The sequence below is a fragment of the Sorex fumeus genome, unplaced genomic scaffold, assembly GCF_029834395.1.
Source record: "Sorex fumeus unplaced genomic scaffold, SorFum_2.1 ptg000122l, whole genome shotgun sequence".
NCBI classification, from domain to species: domain Eukaryota; kingdom Metazoa; phylum Chordata; class Mammalia; order Eulipotyphla; family Soricidae; genus Sorex; species Sorex fumeus.
The window spans coordinates 39,142,439-39,158,467 of NW_026606179.1; the positions used below are offsets into that span (position 1 = coordinate 39,142,439).

At 59.4% G+C, this 16,029-nt stretch overlaps 1 protein-coding gene across 1 annotated transcript in view; it reads left to right on the forward strand.

Moving 5' to 3' along the window:
* The window catches only part of CPNE2 (copine 2), a 47,622-nt gene that overhangs the window by 16,736 nt on the left and 14,857 nt on the right, over positions 1–16,029 (forward strand). The window contains exons 3-12 of the mRNA XM_056135673.1: positions 2,536–2,715; positions 4,544–4,618; positions 6,001–6,072; positions 8,225–8,308; positions 8,458–8,547; positions 9,618–9,716; positions 10,406–10,492; positions 11,644–11,703; positions 13,100–13,233; positions 15,769–15,823. Coding sequence (XP_055991648.1) covers positions 2,536–2,715; positions 4,544–4,618; positions 6,001–6,072; positions 8,225–8,308; positions 8,458–8,547; positions 9,618–9,716; positions 10,406–10,492; positions 11,644–11,703; positions 13,100–13,233; positions 15,769–15,823 — 936 coding nt within the window. The remainder of the gene's footprint in view (positions 1–2,535; positions 2,716–4,543; positions 4,619–6,000; positions 6,073–8,224; positions 8,309–8,457; positions 8,548–9,617; positions 9,717–10,405; positions 10,493–11,643; positions 11,704–13,099; positions 13,234–15,768; positions 15,824–16,029) is intronic.

The following is a 16,029-nucleotide window of genomic DNA, read 5'->3' on the forward strand; positions in this document are numbered from 1 at the left end:
CTTACATGCGACTGTCCCGGGTTTGATCCCTGGCATCCCATATGGTCCTTGCAGGAGTGATCCCGGAGCACTGAGCCCGGAGTAACCTCTGAGCATGCTGGAAATGGCCCTCCATTTTTTTTAAAGTAAAATTGTTGGGGCTGGAGCGATAGCACAGCAGGTAGGGCTTTTGCCTTGCACGTGGCCAACCCGGGTTTGATTTCCAGCATTCCATATGGTCCCTCAAGCACCGCCAGGAGTAATTTCTGAGTTTAGAGCCAGGAGTAACCCCTGTGCATCTCCGGGTGTGGCCCAAAAAGCAAAAAATAAAATAAAAATTAAATTTACAAAGATCCCAAAACAGAGTCCAGCTGGTAGGGCATTTGCCTTGCACGAGAAATGTAAGATCATATTATTATGCTGATCAGTTCATGCAGGGCATGCTCCTACCCGCTGTGGGGTTGCTTGGCCCCGAGTATTTAAAACCAGCGACCGATCAATCCCTGGTATCCCATAGGGTCCCCCAAGCACTGCCAGGAGTAATTCCTGAGTAGTGCAAGGCTAGGAGTAACCCCTGAGCATTGCTGGGTGTGACCCAAAAAGCAAATAAAATAAAATAAAATAAAATCAGCGACCAAAGGCTCAGCTCTGTGGGTTGACCACGTGCTTCTGTCCACCTTTTCTGTCATCTTTCCCTCTCGGTCCTGCACAGCTCTGGTCCCTGGGCGTCCGAGGCCCTGCCAGTCCCTGCCGTGTGGCTTTGGGCCAATGCCGGCCCTCTCTGAGCGTGGCCCCTCCGCTGTGTCGGTCTTCCCTGCCCACCCTTGGCGAGCCTCAGAGCTGGAGGCTTTGAAGGACCCCCCAGCTGTTTGGCCTGGCTCTGACATTTGGAGTGAAACAGCCAAGGAGCAAACAAGAGCGACCCCACATGTGAAGACCGTCAGGGTTGATTTCATTTCCCTTTGGACCACACCCTGGTGGTATTCAGGGCTCTACTCCTGGCTCTGTGCTCAGGGATTCCCTCCTAGCAGGGCCCGGGGGACCCTATGGGTGCCAGGGATCAAACCCAGATCTTCCATGTGCCAGGCAGGTGCCCTCCCGCTGTACCATCACCCCAAGACTTTCAGGTTTGTTTTGTTTTGTTTTTTGTTTTTGCTTTTTGGGTCACGCCCAGGGATGCACAGGGGTTACTCCTTCCTCTACATGCAGAAATTCCTCCTGGCGGTGCTCAGGAGACCATTTGGGATGCTGGGAATCGAATCTGGGTCGGCCGCGTGCAAGGCAAATGCCCTCCCTGCTGTACTGCCGCTCCGGCCCCAAGACTTTCAGGTTTTAAAGGACTTTGCACGTCTTCCGAATGGGGCCTCGAATCCCTGTGGACAATCTGGGGGGACCCAAGGCTCATGGCCTGAATGGCGCTGGGTAGTTTTGAGGTCACACTCCCCGCCGTGAGTGAGGCTGGCAGACTTTGCCAAGAAAGTGTCTGGTATTTGTAGTGACTTACCGGGCAGCTCATAGTGTAACTGTGGTTTAACCCCCCAGATGTGGGCTCCCTCTGACCACGCTGTGCCGTGGGAGAAGGGCTGAGTGGGTGACCCCTTTGAGGGAGGGGAGCTCCCGGGTCCTGCCCCCCGGGGCGGGGCTGTCTCCTCACCCTGTGATGCTGTGGGACTCCGAGGGCTCGGGCAGCCCCCCCTTGCTCCTGGTGGAGGCTCGCACTCCGTCTGCAGCCCCACCCTGGGCCCTGCCTGCCCTCCCCGCCAGTCACTCTCCCACCGGGCCGGCCCCTGCTAAAAATAACCCCGGACGGGCTGGGGCCTCCCATCCCCACTGCCCAGGCCCTTGGAAGTGGACTCGGGGGTGGGAAAGTCAACAGAGCCTGGGCCCCAAAATAGATTCCCGGGGTGGGGCCCCCTGAGTCAGCAGCCCTGGAGGCCGGGCTCCTTCCCCAGCCTGGCTCTCACCATTGCGCCGGACCTCGACCCCGGAGCTGCCGGGAAAGCTTCTTCCCAAAGGAACAAGGATAAATGCGCCAAGGGCCTGTCCACTTCAGCATGGAGAAGTGGGGACCGAGGCCCGGCTAGGACAAGGGACTGCTTCATCACCCCCCAACAAAGCAGCTTCCCCTGACTCCCACCCAGACACCAAGATTTGTTTTTGTTTTTGTTTTTTGCTTTTTGGGGCACACCCAGCGATGCACAGGGTTCATTCCTGGTTCTGCACTCAGGAATTACTCCTGGCGATGCTCAGGGGACCATATGGGATGCTGGGGATCGAACCTGGGTCGGCCGGCTGGAAGGCAAGCACCCTATCCGCTATGCTATCGCTCCAGACCCGGCACCAAGATTTGGAGCCAGCAAGTGCCCACGTGCCTGCGTGGCCGCAGTGCTGTGTCTCGGACCCCGTCGGAGCTCTGGGCTTCGGGGCCTGCCTCTGGGTGCTGGGCCATGGGCCCCGAGAGCCTGGCCCTCCCAGAGTGGGGGGCGCCCTCATCCCTCAAAGGAGCCTCCCCAGCGCCTGACCCCTGACTCCTGACCCCGCCCTCCCTCACGACAGTTGGACAGGACAGAAACGGCTGTCAACAACCTGAACCCCGCTTTCTCCAAGAAGTTCGTGGTCGACTACCACTTCGAGGAGGTGCAGAAGCTCAAGTTTGCCCTGTTCGACCAGGACAAGTCCAGCGCGCAGCTCGATGAGCACGACTTCCTGGGCCAATTCTCCTGCAGCCTGGGCACGGTGGGTGCCCCCGCCCCCCGCCCCGTTGTCTGCGCCCAGAGGCCCCCCCCCAGCTCCAGGCCTCCCACCCCGCTTTAGTGGTTCTCTCTTGTCTCCCCCATTTTCTGGGGGACTCTGTAGCCTATAGCACAGAGCAGGTAGTGGCCCGGCGGGGAGGTGCGGGGACAGAGCTCCATGTTGGGGGTGTGTGTGGGACCAGGGAGGTGGCCCCAAGGACCGTGTGTGCTGGGCATGCGGGAGCCCCAGTTCAACCCCCCAGCACAGCATGGGTCCCTGAGCCCCCTGGGAGGGCCAAGAAAAAGCAGACCCGGAGCCCAGAGCCAGCCAGCCAGCACTCCCAGGGGCGTGGGGACCCCCAGGCCAGAACTGTGAAATAAACGGGCTGTGGTCTTGACTTCCTGTGGGAGGAGTGTCCCGACAGCCAGACTCTGGCAGTGTGACATTGAGCAACTTCCTGTACCTCTCTGGGCTACCTTTTCCCCATCTCACTCTGGTGAGCTGATAGAGGCAGGGATGTGTATGTGTGTGTAGGGGGGGAGGTATGGGGGTTCATCCTTGGATTCCAGCCATTGTTCATGGTGGCGTGTCTGTCCCTCTCTGGACCGCGTCTCACTCTCTGCCTCAGTTTCCCCCAGCTGCACTTGGGGACAGCCTCATGACTGGCCTCTGCAGCCTGTGCTTTCAGCAGGCCTCTTGGGTCACCCCAATAGAGGTTCGACAAGCAAGGGCAAGGGACAGCACGGCCATGTGAGAAGTGGGGTGTGTCCCTCTGGGTCTGTACCTCCAAGGACCAGGAGGTCCGGGGCAGGGGAGGGGTCAGGGTCTGACCCCAGGGAAGCCTTGTGTCCCCGCCTCTTTCTGGGGAGGCAGTGCAGGGTCCGGGGCAGCTCTCCGTGCCTGAGCCTGGCCGAGGCAGACGAACATCCCACCCCTCCCAGTTTCCCTGTGCTCTCCCGGGCCCGGTGGCTAAACCCTCTCAAGCCAGAGTACAGACAGACAGTCCCGAGACCAGGGACCCGGAGCAGGTGGGGGAGGCAGAAGGAGGCCAGGCTCTCTCTCCACCGGGGGCCGGTCGCCCACATAGTGGGGGGTCAGGGGCCTCCTGTCTCCTGGAGGTGAGACAGTGCCTAGTTGGTGAGGGCTTGGCAAGGTTCTCAGCCTCTGTGGGTCACGCCTCTTGGGTCCTCCTGTTCCCCCCTGCCCTCTTCTAGCCCTCCTGATCCCACCTATCCCCTCCCAGCCCCTCCTGTCCCCTTCTTCTTTTTTTGTGGGGGGGGGAGTCACACCCGGCAATGCTCAGGGGTTACTCCTGGCTCTGCATCCAGGAATTACTCCTGGCGGTGCTTGGGGGACCATATGGGATGCTGGGAATCGAACTCGCGTCAGCCGCGTGCAAGGCAAACGCCCTCCCCGCTGTGCTATCGCTCCAGCCCCTGCTGACCCCTCCTGACTCTTCCTGGCCCCTTTTTTTTGTTGTTGTTGTTGTTGTTTTGGGGCGGTCACACCCGGCGATGCACAGGGGTTACTCCTGGCTCTGCACTCGGGAATTATTCCTGGCTGTGCTTGGGGGACCATACGGAATGCCGGGGATTGAACCCGGGTCAGCCGCGTGCAAGGCAAACGTCCTACCCACTGTGCTATCGCTCTAGCCCCCTCCTGGCCCTTCCTGGTCCCTTCTGCCTCCTCTAGGCTCCCTGGGACCGCGGCTCATGTGACCTGCCGCCTGCCTGGGTCCCCCGAGCAAGGCTCCCTCCGAGCTGGCAGGGAGGGGTGAGTCCTGAGGAGAACGACCCCCCTGAGCGCCCTCTCTCCTCTCGCACACCCCCAGATCGTCTCCAGCAAGAAGATCACTCGGCCTCTGGTGCTAATGAACGACAAGCCGGCGGGGAAGGGCCTGATCACGGTAGGCGGGTCCCTCCCTGCCCGCTGCCCTCTGCTCCCGGCTGCTTTTCTCTTTCTGCTTCTCCCGCAGATCATCCGCTTTGTTTGGAGTAGAAAAGGCCCAAGTTACAACGTAGCAACAGGTCGCCTAGCAACGGGCTTGCTCAGGCTGCAGGCTGCAGGGTGGGGGGGTGCAGAGCACCCTCTGCCTCAGCCTCAGGGTGCAGGGGCTGCCACTGAGACCCCCGGGCTGGGGCACGGCTTCTCTTTCCTGGGGCAACCCCCACTCCCACCGCCCACTCCCCAGGCTGCCAGGATGCCCCAGCTGCAAAGCCCAGCAAACCTTGCCCTGGCCCTGTGACTCCTGGGTCCCCCAGCGGCCCCCAGAAGGCAGGGGAGGCCCGTTGGACAGATGGGAGAAGGGACGAGATAAAGCACCCCTCCCATGAGCCTTTCTTGGGGGGCTTCCTTCAGAGCCCGCCTGACCCCTGAGGAACCGCAGGGCACCAGTGTCCCTTTGCTCAAGGGCTTCGGGGTCACATTGTCCTGCTCTGGAAACTTCCAAGCTCCCTTCATCTGTGGCCCTCACCCCAGGGGGTTCTTAGCAAACACGGCCCCTGGCCAGACCCACCGCAGGGACAGTGGCTGCTTGGAAGGGGCCCGTCCCCACCTCCCTGATGTCAGGGCTGGGCGGGGGGGGGGATTGTCTCTCCCCTCCTAGACATCCCCCCTCTTCCTAATGTGGGGACTCTCTCCGGATGTGCTCCCCGAACCCCCTGCCGGTTTCCCATCTTCCTCACTGAAAGGGGGAGTGGCAGGAGCCAGCCCTGGGGGTGGGGCGCCCCCAGGTGGGGTCTCCCTCATCTATACCAGCCCGACCCGGTTGAAGTGCGTGTGGCTGGGGGGAGCATCAGGGAGATGGGGGGCTGAGAGATGCCCAGCCCGGGCACAGGGGCAGAGAGGCCCAGCAAGGCAGAAGGGAGGGCACTGCAATTGGATGGCAGCTTCTGAGCCCCAGCCTCAGTTTCCCTGGCAGCACATGGGAGATGCTGGAATATCCGGTACCTTCCAGGCTGCGGTTGGGGCTTGAGGGGTTGCCCATCAGGCTGACCCTAGCCAGAGGCTCTGTCTAGAACCCAAGAGCAGCCGCTGGGGCTCAGCCCTGCTTCTTGTGCCCACGTCCAGACCCCTCTCTCAAGCCAGGGGAGTCACTTCCTGACTTTTCATCCAGATGCGCCCCCCCCACCCACACCCTTTTCTAGAACATGGAAATGGGGACTCAGAGATTAGAGCCTTGTCCAGGGTCTCCTGGCACACCCCCTGCCCGCTTCCTGCTAGTCCTGGGATGGGGCTGCCCCGGGAGTCTGCGGGCAGGACCAACCCGCCCCTCCCCTGGCCTTGCAGATCGCTGCCCAGGAGCTGTCGGACAACAGAGTCATCACACTGAGCCTGGCGGGCAGGAAGCTGGACAAGAAGGTGAGGCAGCAAAAGAGAGAGAGAGAGAGAGAGAGAGAGAGAGAGGAGAAAGGGAGGGAGAGAGAGGGGCAGAGAGAGGGAGGGAGAGAGGGAGGCAGAGAGAGAAAGAGGGAGAGAGAAGGCACGCACACAGAGGGAGAGAAAGAGAGGGAGAGAGAGGAAGAGGAAGAGAGAGACAGAGAGAGGGAGGGAGAGGGAGAGAGAGACAGGGAGAGACAGAATAAGAACGAGAGAGAAACAGAAAGCGAGAGAGGGAGAGAATAAGAAGGAGAGAAAGAGCGAGAGAGGGAGAGAGAGAGGGAGGGAGAGACAGGGAGAGAGAGACAGGGAGAGGCAGAATGAGAGAGAAAGAAACAGAAAGCGAGAGAGAGAGAGGGAGAGAGCGAGAGGGAGAGAAAGCGAGAGAGGGAGAGAGGGAGCAAGAAAGGGAGAGAGAGGGAGAGAGACAGGGAGAGACAAAACGAGAGAGAAAGCAAAGCAAGAGAGAGGGAGAGAAAGATCGAGAGAGGGAGAGAGAGGCTGCCATAGATGCAGGCTGAGGGGGGAGGTTGTGGGAGGGAACCTGGGGACACGGGTGCTGGGAAATGCGCACTGGTGGAGGGATGGGAGTTGGAACATTCTATGACTGAAACCCAATCATGAACAGCTTTGTAATGGGCAGTCTCAGGGTGGTGATTTAATTTAAAAAAAAAATTGAAATAATTTTTAAAAGATAGTAAAAATCCAACATAAAAAAAGAAAGAAAATAACAGCCCCAGAGAAATGTTTAAATAAGATGAGGCAGGCCAGGGAGGGATGGGGGGGGCAACATCTCTCTCCCAGACCCAGAGGTGGCACAGAGCCCTTCTGCCCCGCCCCCCCCCAGGTCAGGACATCACAGATGGAATTTATTTTCCTTCACACGGACGTTATATAGGGCACTGCCGGAGGCCTCCTTCCTCCCCAAGCTGCCCCCTCACTCTGAGGGCCCATCCCTTTCCCATTAGGGCCCACTGTGGTGCCCTGACATCACCCTTCCACTGTCCTTCATGCTGATTCTGCTGAACCTGCCTCCTTCCTGCCCCAGGATCTTTGCACTTGCTGAATACTCTGCCTAAGGATTCTTTTCCCTGAATATTCTCCTAGCAGCCTCCTCACCTCCACCGAGTACCTCCCATGGCCCTTCCTCAGCAAGGCCAGCCCAGAAATGGTCTGGCTGTCTTGATTCTCTCCTGCTCTCCAAGCCCCCACTCTGCCTTTCCTGGCCTCCTGGCACTGATGGCCCCTAGTCACAGTATTAGTTTACCTCTTCCTAAATTGAATGTAGCCTTTCTAGAGGAAACCTTTATTTATTTATTTATTTATTTGAGATAGCACAGCGGTAGGGCATTTGCCTTGCGCACAACTGGCCAATCTAGCCAGGTTCGATTCCTCCGCCCCTCACAGAGAGCCTGGCAAGCTACTGAGAGTATCTCGCTCGCACGGCAAAGCCTGGCAAGCTCCCCGTGACATTTGATATGCCAAACACAGTGACAAGTCTCACAATGGAGACGTTACTGTGCCCGCTCGAGCAAATCGATAAACAACAGGAGGACAGTGCTACAGTGCTATTTATTTATTTCTTTATTTATTTATTTTTGTGGGGTTTTTTTTTGGGGGGGTCACACCCGGTGATGCACAGGGGTTACTCCTGGCTCTGCAACTCAGGAGTTACTCCTGGCGGTGCTCAGGGGACCATATGGGATGCTGGGAATCGAACCTGGGTCAGATGCTTGCAAGGCAAACAGCCTCCCCGCTGTGCTATCCCTCCAGCCCCAAGGAACCCTTTTTAAATTTTAACTTCAATGGGATTTTTCAGACACACCGTATTCCTTTCAGTGTGAACTAGGAGTTTCAGATTTCTCTAAAGTTAAAGTCCCCTGTAATTTTCCCCACTCCAAGTCCCCCCTACAGTGGAGGGGCTCCCGGTCCCGATGCTGGTGACAGCCGGTGATGCTCTGGACCTGGGACTCAGGCTCCCATCACCCCCAACAGGGTCCAAGAAGGCGCTTCCTCTTGGCAGGACCTTGTGATTGCAGGGGGCTCCACCCTTGGTCCCCAGCCTGGCACTGCCGCACCCCCGAAACCTGAGCGTGAACTTTGCCCCCTCATTTCCATCTGTTGCTTCTTCCAGGACCTCTTCGGGAAGTCGGACCCGTTCCTTGAGTTGTATAAGCCGGGAGATGACGGCAAATGGATGCTGGTGCACAGGACCGAGGTGGGTGTGGGGGCCGGGGCGGGAAACCACCCCCCTGCCACCTGGGGGTGACTATTTCCTCCCTGCCCTGTCCCCTCCCTGTCCGTGTCCTGGGGGTGGGCCTTGCCCCCTGAGCACGGCCCAGGTGATCAAGTACACCCTGTGTGCAGGTGATCAAGTACACGCTGGACCCTGTGTGGAAGCCGTTCACGGTGCCGCTGGTGTCCCTGTGTGACGGGGACTTGGAGAAGCCGGTCCAGGTGAGGGGCCTGGGGTGTGTGTCCCCCAGGGCCAGCTCCAGTTCCCAGCTGCGGGGGCTTCTGGGCAATCCCTGGGGGGTGGGCACGGCCGGGAGGGGGGCAGGGTCCTCTTCCTAGGGCCGGCTGGCTTTTTTCCCTGAGGAATCGGACCATGACCCCATTGGGGGGCCACAGAGATAGGACAACTGGTAGGCACTTGCCTTGTACACAGCCGAGCCGGGGTCCTCCCCCAGCACTGAGCACAGAGCCAGGAGTCAGGCCTGAGTCAACTGAGCCTGATCCCCAGATCCAACCCAAACCAAGCAGGAATGCCGTCTGCCCCGAGCTGCCGGCTTGGCTAAGGAATGCAGAACCTCCTTGGTCGGACACAGCGAAGGAGTGTCGCTTTGAGGGGCGGGTTGTTCGTCTCTCGGACCCCCAGACTCAGGGAGCAGCTGGGGCGGGCCAGGGAGCTGGGCCAAGGCAGGGATGCCCAGAAAGTCACCGGAGGCCTGGCCTCTAGATCTGGGTCAGAGGCCCCGGGGGACTGTGAACAGTGGGGCCTTCCCTCGGGGCCTCGGTTTACCCGTCGGCCAAGTGGGTGCAAGAATGGCCGCCTTCCGAGGGCCGGGTTAGAACACTGGGGGGCTAGGCTTCTCTCTGCCCACCCCGGGGAGAAAGATTGGGCGGGACTTGAGGCCAGGCAGTGAGGGGGAGGGCTGCCTCATGGCCAGTGCTCTGGGGGAGGTTTGTGGGGTCCAGGAGTGCTGGTCCTCAGGAAACCCTGGATCAAGCCTCATCTCCTGCGCACCCAGCTGTGGCTTGAGTGCGTCCAGCCCCAAGAAGCTCCCAGCATCCTTCATGGGGTTGCGGCCACCTTGTTCTCTTCCCAGTAATCCTGGAGGACTTTTTGTAGGAGGCAGTTGAGGAGCTCTTGGGTTCACCCCACGCCTGTCCGAAAGATGTGGGGAAAGAGGGAGGCTCCGTCCAAACAAGAAGATGTGGGACCTGCCCGGGCTGTCGAGTGCGGTGGCGGGTGAGCCCTGGCTGGGGGAGGTGGCTCCGGAGTCACGTCTCGGGGGCCCCCGCAGGTCATGTGCTATGACTATGACAACGATGGCGGCCACGATTTCATCGGCGAGTTCCACACGTCTGTGTCACAGATGTCTGCAGCTCAGGACGGGGTCCCGGTAAGATGCATGCGTTCGTGACCCCTGGGTGTCCGCGGGACTAGAGAAGGACTCCGGTGGGTGGGGAGGAGGTTGGGAGAGGCCCCTCCTCTCGGCCGGTCCGGACTTGCACCTCATCTTCCTGAGACTCGGGCTTGGAGCGATGGGAGAGCGGGGAGGGCGCTTGCCTTGCACGTGGCCAACCTGGGTTCAATCCCCGGCACCCCCTAGAGTCCCCCGAGCACTGCCAGGAGTGATCCCTGAGCACAGAGGCACGAGTGATTCTTGAGCATCACCAGGTGTGGCCCAAAAACCAAAACCAAACCAAACCAGGATGTTCCCGAGTCTCAGTTTCCCCTTCTGTCAAGTCCAGCCAAGAAAACAGGGAGGCAGTTTCACAGACTGACAGAGGTAAAGGGCTTTTCCCAGAGACCCCCGCATAGCGGCTCCTCATAGAGACCCACGTGATGGTGATGGAGTGGGGGTGACTCTGCTGAATTGCACTGGCCCAGGGCCCCTCGCAGGGGCAGGTACAGCTGATGAGAGCTCAAGGTGGCCGGAGCCTTTTCGGGGCATGGATCTAGGAAGGCTTCCTGGAAGAAGCATCCTGCCCCTTCTCTGGGGCCAGTGCTTTGGAGGAGGTTTGGGGTGCCAGGGGAGTGCTGGTCCTCAGGAATCCCTGAATTGAACCTGTCCTCTTGCTTACCCAGCTGGAGTTTGAGTGCATCAATCCCAAGAAGCAGAGGAAAAAGAAGAACTATAAAAACTCGGGCATCATTATCCTGCGCTCCTGCAAGGTGAGTCAGAGCAGGGGCCAGGTTTGGGGGTCACCCGGGGGGTGGGGGGAGCATTCTGGACAAGGGGAGACACAGAACCTTGGATCTGGAGCCGACGAGGCCTGCCCTCCCTTCCTGGTTCCGCCATGTGTTGGCTCTGGGCCCTTCTGAGTTTCCGCTGCCTGGGCTGTGGTTTCCTCATCTGTGGAATGGGGACATCACAGAGGCCAGAGCGGGTCGGGTGGAGAGGCAGTGCAGGGGTGAAGGCACTGGCTTTGTATCCTACCCACACTGGTCCCCTAAGTGCCACCAGGGTCACTCCTGAGCACTGGGCCGGGAGTAACCCTGAGCACCACCAGCCAAAGCCTGAAAACAAAATTACAAACCGAGGAAGGGGCTGGAGCAATAGCACAGCCAGTAGGGCATTTGCCTTGCACACGGTCAACCTGGGTTCGATTCCCAGCATCCCATATGGTCCCCTAAGCATCACCAGGAGTAATTCCTGAGTGCAGAGCTGTGAGTAACCCCCGAGCATCGCTGGGTGTGACCCAAAAAGGGGAAAAAAAAAAACAAGGAAGAGGTTAAACAAGTGCAGGGATCATCTCCTGCCCTGCTCCCGGGTAGATTCAAGGTGGCCGTGAGATGGGAGGGAGGAGGGAGAGGACACTGCTCCTTGGGAGGCACTGCCCAGGGCCCCCAAGGGACAGACAGCGAAGGGAGGGTGTGCGGGTAACTGGGGCCCTTTTGGGTCAGCTGGGGCCGCGAGACCAGGATCAGGGGGGTCCCACCTGCCCCAGCCCAGCAGCTGAGTATCCGTGGGAATGGGCAGGACATGAAGGAAAGCAGCTGGGGAAGGTCACGGGGCCTAGAGTCCATCTCCTCGAGCACGGATGGAGAGTTCATCCCCACAGGCAGAGGGCAGAGAATCCCTTCCCATGGGCACGGGATAAGAGTCCGTCCCCATGGGAGATCCTGCCCACAGGCTTCCCTGGTCTGGAGAGTGGGTTTCCGGGCAGGTGCCCACGCACGCATGCTCCGTGCACTTCCCTGGTGCGTAGGTTTCCGGGCACGTGCCACAGTTGTCATCTTTGGGGGTTGTGGGCCCATGGCGGCCAAAGATGCCTTGCACGTGGCCAACCCAGGTTCGATTCCTGACTTGCGGTTCCTTCCAGATCAGCCGGGATTACTCCTTCCTGGACTACATCCTGGGGGGCTGCCAACTCATGTTCACGGTAAGGTGCCCCCGCCCTGTCTTGGGGCTCTGGGCTGCCGCTGGGGCAGGAGGGACGCGGGGGTCTCTACAGGCCCCCGTCCTGGGCGAGGAGGAGCGGTCTGGCCTCAGGCGAACACTGGGGCAGGGGGAGTGGGTGCGGGGACCTCAGCCCTCAGGCCAAGTGAAAGTTGGGCTCCCCCCACCCCTGCTCTAAGCCTCCCCACTCCCCTGCTGCCCTCCCTTCCAGGGACACTGGCCCTCACTGAGGGCTGGGCCCTGTTTCTGGAATGTTCTGCCTGACCTAGAGATGCCTCCTCCCCCCATGGCGGGATCCCCATTACCCTCCTTGGGCCCTGCACGGCCACCCACTGCCCTGCAAGGCCCTGGGGACAGGGACTTGTTCTGGCTCCAGCCCCTGCAGGACCCGGCGCTGGGCATGGCCACTGTTCAGAGCATGGAGCAGATCATCCCCTGCCAGGCCCAGACTGCCCCCCCCCCCCCCCCAGACTTTCTCTCCCAGCCTGTTCCTCTTTTCCTCATCCTCAGAAAAGCCTTGGGCCTAGGAGAGAACCAGCAGGAGCCCCACCAAGTTTTCAAGGACTCAACTTGTGGGCAGCGCCATAGCAGAGTGGGCAGGGCACTTGTTATGCATGTGGGTGACCTGGGTTTGATCCCCGGCATCCCATATGGTCCCTTGAGCACCACCAGGAGTGATCCCCAAGTGCAAAACCAGGTGTAACTCCTGAGCATCGCTGGGTGTGGCCCCCCAATGAAAAACAAGTAAATAAAGGGTCACCTCTCTTTTCATGAGCCCCCTCAGTCCTTCCCTGTTGGCCACTCGTGCCCACTCCTCTGTGTGTCTGTGTGCCCCCATCAGGGACTGGACCAGGATCCCCTTGGGCCGAGAGGAAGGTGGTGCTGGATTCTGCCCCCATCAGCTCCATTCCCAGGGGTGGGGGGGGGGGCAGCTTCCCAGAGCTCTGTGCCTATCAGCTTGCCCTCTGGAGAGTGTCTGTCTTCTGACGGTGGGCAGCTGGGGCCCTGGGCTCTGAGGACGCTGACTCGGGTGGTGGCATAGGCTTCTGGGACAGACAGTGGGACAGCAGCGCCTGAATCGGGCGAAACGGGGAAAGTTGGGAAAGTCAAGGCCCGGGGTGTGCAGGGAGAGGGTAGCACCCAGGCACAGGCCTGGCCAGGAGAAGGGGCAAGGGTGGGGAGGAAGAGGAGGAGGAGGGGTTCAAGGCTGTGTATTGGCTTTGAGGCTTTCCTGTGGGCAGTCAGGGGCCCCAGGGGGCGTCAGGGCCAGAGGATGCACTGTGTCGGCATCTAGGTCTCGGGTGGGCTGGAACTGGGTCTCAGCTGGACGGGGGTAGCCGGGGTCTCTGACCACTTGGTGGCCTCTCCCTGCCCCGCAGGTGGGGATAGACTTCACAGCTTCCAATGGGAACCCCTTGGACCCCTCCTCTCTGCACTACATCAACCCCATGGGCACCAACGAGTACCTGTCGGCCATCTGGGCTGTGGGGCAGATCATCCAGGATTATGACAGGTAAGGGCTGCCCAGGGCTCCTGCCAGCCCGGGGAACTGCTTGTCCGAGCCAGAAGCTACCAGGGGATCACGGAGTCAGGGCCAGGCAGGACAGAGCCTGCATGCCGTCCAGGGCCTTCTGGCGCCCGAGGCAGACATTGCCAATCGAGTGCCTAGCCCTTCCCCGACTAAGCCCAGATCTTTCTGGAATCTTCTCCACAGAGTCAAGAGAGAAGGCAGAGGGGCCGGAGCAATAGGACAGTGGTCAGGGTGTTGGCCTTGCATGCCAACCTGACTGTGATCCCTGGCATCCCCTGTGGTCCCCTGAGCCCACCAGGAATAATCCTGGTACACAGAGCCAGGAGTAAGCCCTGAGTATGGCCATGTTGTGGCTCCCAAACCGAACAACCAAACAAAAACCAAAAGCGAAAATTAGAAAGAGGAAACAATGGGCCAGAGTGATAGCACAGAGGGTAGGGCGTTTGCCTTGCGCATGGCCGATCGAGTTCAATCTCCAGCATCTCATATGGTCCTCCATGTACGGCCAGGAGTAATTCCTGAGTGCAGAGCCAGGAGTAACCCCTGAGCTTTGTGGTGTGTGATCCCAAAAAAAGAGGAAACGGAATGTGTTTGCCTTTGCAAGGGCCTTTTCCTCCAATGTCTGGAGAGACAGCACAGTGGGCGGGGCATCTGCCTTCCAAGCAGCCAGCCCAGGTTCTATCCCCATATGGTCTCCCAAGCACCGCCAGGAGTGATCCCTGAGTGAGGAGCCAGGAGTCAGCCCTGAGCACCACCTGGTGTGGCCCCCAAGACAAAAATTAAAAAAAGGGAAAAAAGCTGGTGGTCTGGAGGTGGAGAATTTATCCCAAGTCATGTCAACTAGAAGACAGACATTCTGACGCCTGGGCCCAGCCTCCGCTGAGCACTGTGGGGGAGCAGTGAGTGGGCACCCTTGTCCCGCACCTATGTTCCTGCAGATCTTGATGGGGTGGATGGCGTGGGCAGTCACTGAGGGAAGCAGTGCTGAGGGCGCAGGGCCCTAGGGTGGGCCCAGTGCAGAGTCCAGAGAGCCCTCGGGGGCACAGAGGCACTGGGGGATAAGGGGGTGGCGTCAGGTCACAGGCTGCTTGTAGTACATCACGTTCAAGGGGTAGAAGAAGCAGGTGCCTGAGATTTGGAGGGACACCCTCAGCCCCTGTGGGCGCTGGACCTTGAGAAGGGCAGCCTGAGGGAGACCAGCACCTGGCTTGGGTGTTCTGGCCTCGGCGGTGGCTGGGAATCCCACCCGGACTGACCATGCAGGACATGGGATCTGGACATCTCCAGGAGTATGTCAGGTGGGGGAACCTGCTTTGCTGCTTTGTCAGGACCAGCTGTCCACTGGGCCCTTGGCTGGACCTGCTCCGGGGTCTCAGACTGCCTGGCCCCAGAAGCCCTGGACACTCCCCCCCGACCACTGAGTTTTGCCCCTCCTGTGTTTGTTCCCATATCAGAGAGGGCCCCACACTCACCCCCAAGCCATCACTTCCTTCTCCTCCTCTCCCACATCCTTAGCTTTAATACATTCTAGAATATTCAGTCACTTCCTCCCTCCGACCCCACTGCTCTCAGCCTGTCAGAGCCTCCATTCCTTCCCCACCCAGTCGTTCCAGTAGCTTCCTCCCTGGTCTGACCTGGGAGGCCGGAGCCATGGGAGCACCAAGGAGAAAGGGATTCCGGGATCTCAGGGAAATCCACGGGAAGAAGGGGCCATTTGAATAGGGCTTTGGAGGATGAAGAGGAGTCTGCCACAAGGCGCAGGCTCAGGGAGGGGCATTCCAGGAGCTGCGTAACCAGATGGAGGTGGGGGCATGAAGGTACCCAGCATGTTTCTGGGACAGTGAGTGGCCAGGGAGGGCAGGTGGACAGAGATGAGACCAAAAGCCCAGTCAAGATTTCCTCAGTGAGCATGAGTGGGGATGGGGGACCCACACGGGGTGCTCATTTTATTTAATTTGTTTGTTTATTTATTTAAAATTTTATTGAATCACCGCGAGATAGTTACAAGCTTTCATGTTTGGGTTACAATCACACAATGATCAAACACCCCCCACCACCAATATCCCCGGTATAACCCCCCCTTTCCCACCCTCCCCCTGCCTCCATGGCAGACAATTATTCCCCGTACTCTCTCTCTACTTTTGTGGTGCTCATTTTAGAGGAATTTTTCCCGACTGTAAAAGAGACGTTGGGAAGCACCTGGTTATTGCCAGTCCCTGACTGCTGTGGCTTCCTGCTCCCAGTTGGAGGCGCTAGAAGCTGTCCATAGCCACTGGGGGTTCTGGGCTGGACTAGCAATGTCTGCTGCAGGTGTAGACGCAGTCTCGGTCCTCAGAGGAGGGTTCCGGCTCAGCAGATGTTTCCAGTGTGATTTTTCCTGGAGGTCACAAACCTGATCTTTCTGTGCCCAGAGGCCGAGTGGTCCCAGCCTAGCCTTACGGGGGTGCTTATGGGGGCTCGTGGAAGAGGGGCCTTGTCTGTCTGATTAACCATGTTTTTGTTCTCTCTCCGGTTTAGTGATAAGATGTTTCCAGCTTTGGGGTTTGGGGCCCAGTTACCCCCGGACTGGAAGGTGAGTGAGGCCGGACTCTTGGCCGGAGGGTCCTTGGGAGGGTGTCCAGAGGCCCTTTGGGATCTGTGTACCCCAAACCCACACTCATCAGCCTGAACCTGGTGCAGCCACTCGGGGGTGGGGTGGGGTGTGACACAGAGCCGAGAGTCACTGTGTCTGGCCCCTGGGGTCCTGTCAGGTGGGGAAATAAGATACCAAGTTTGAAA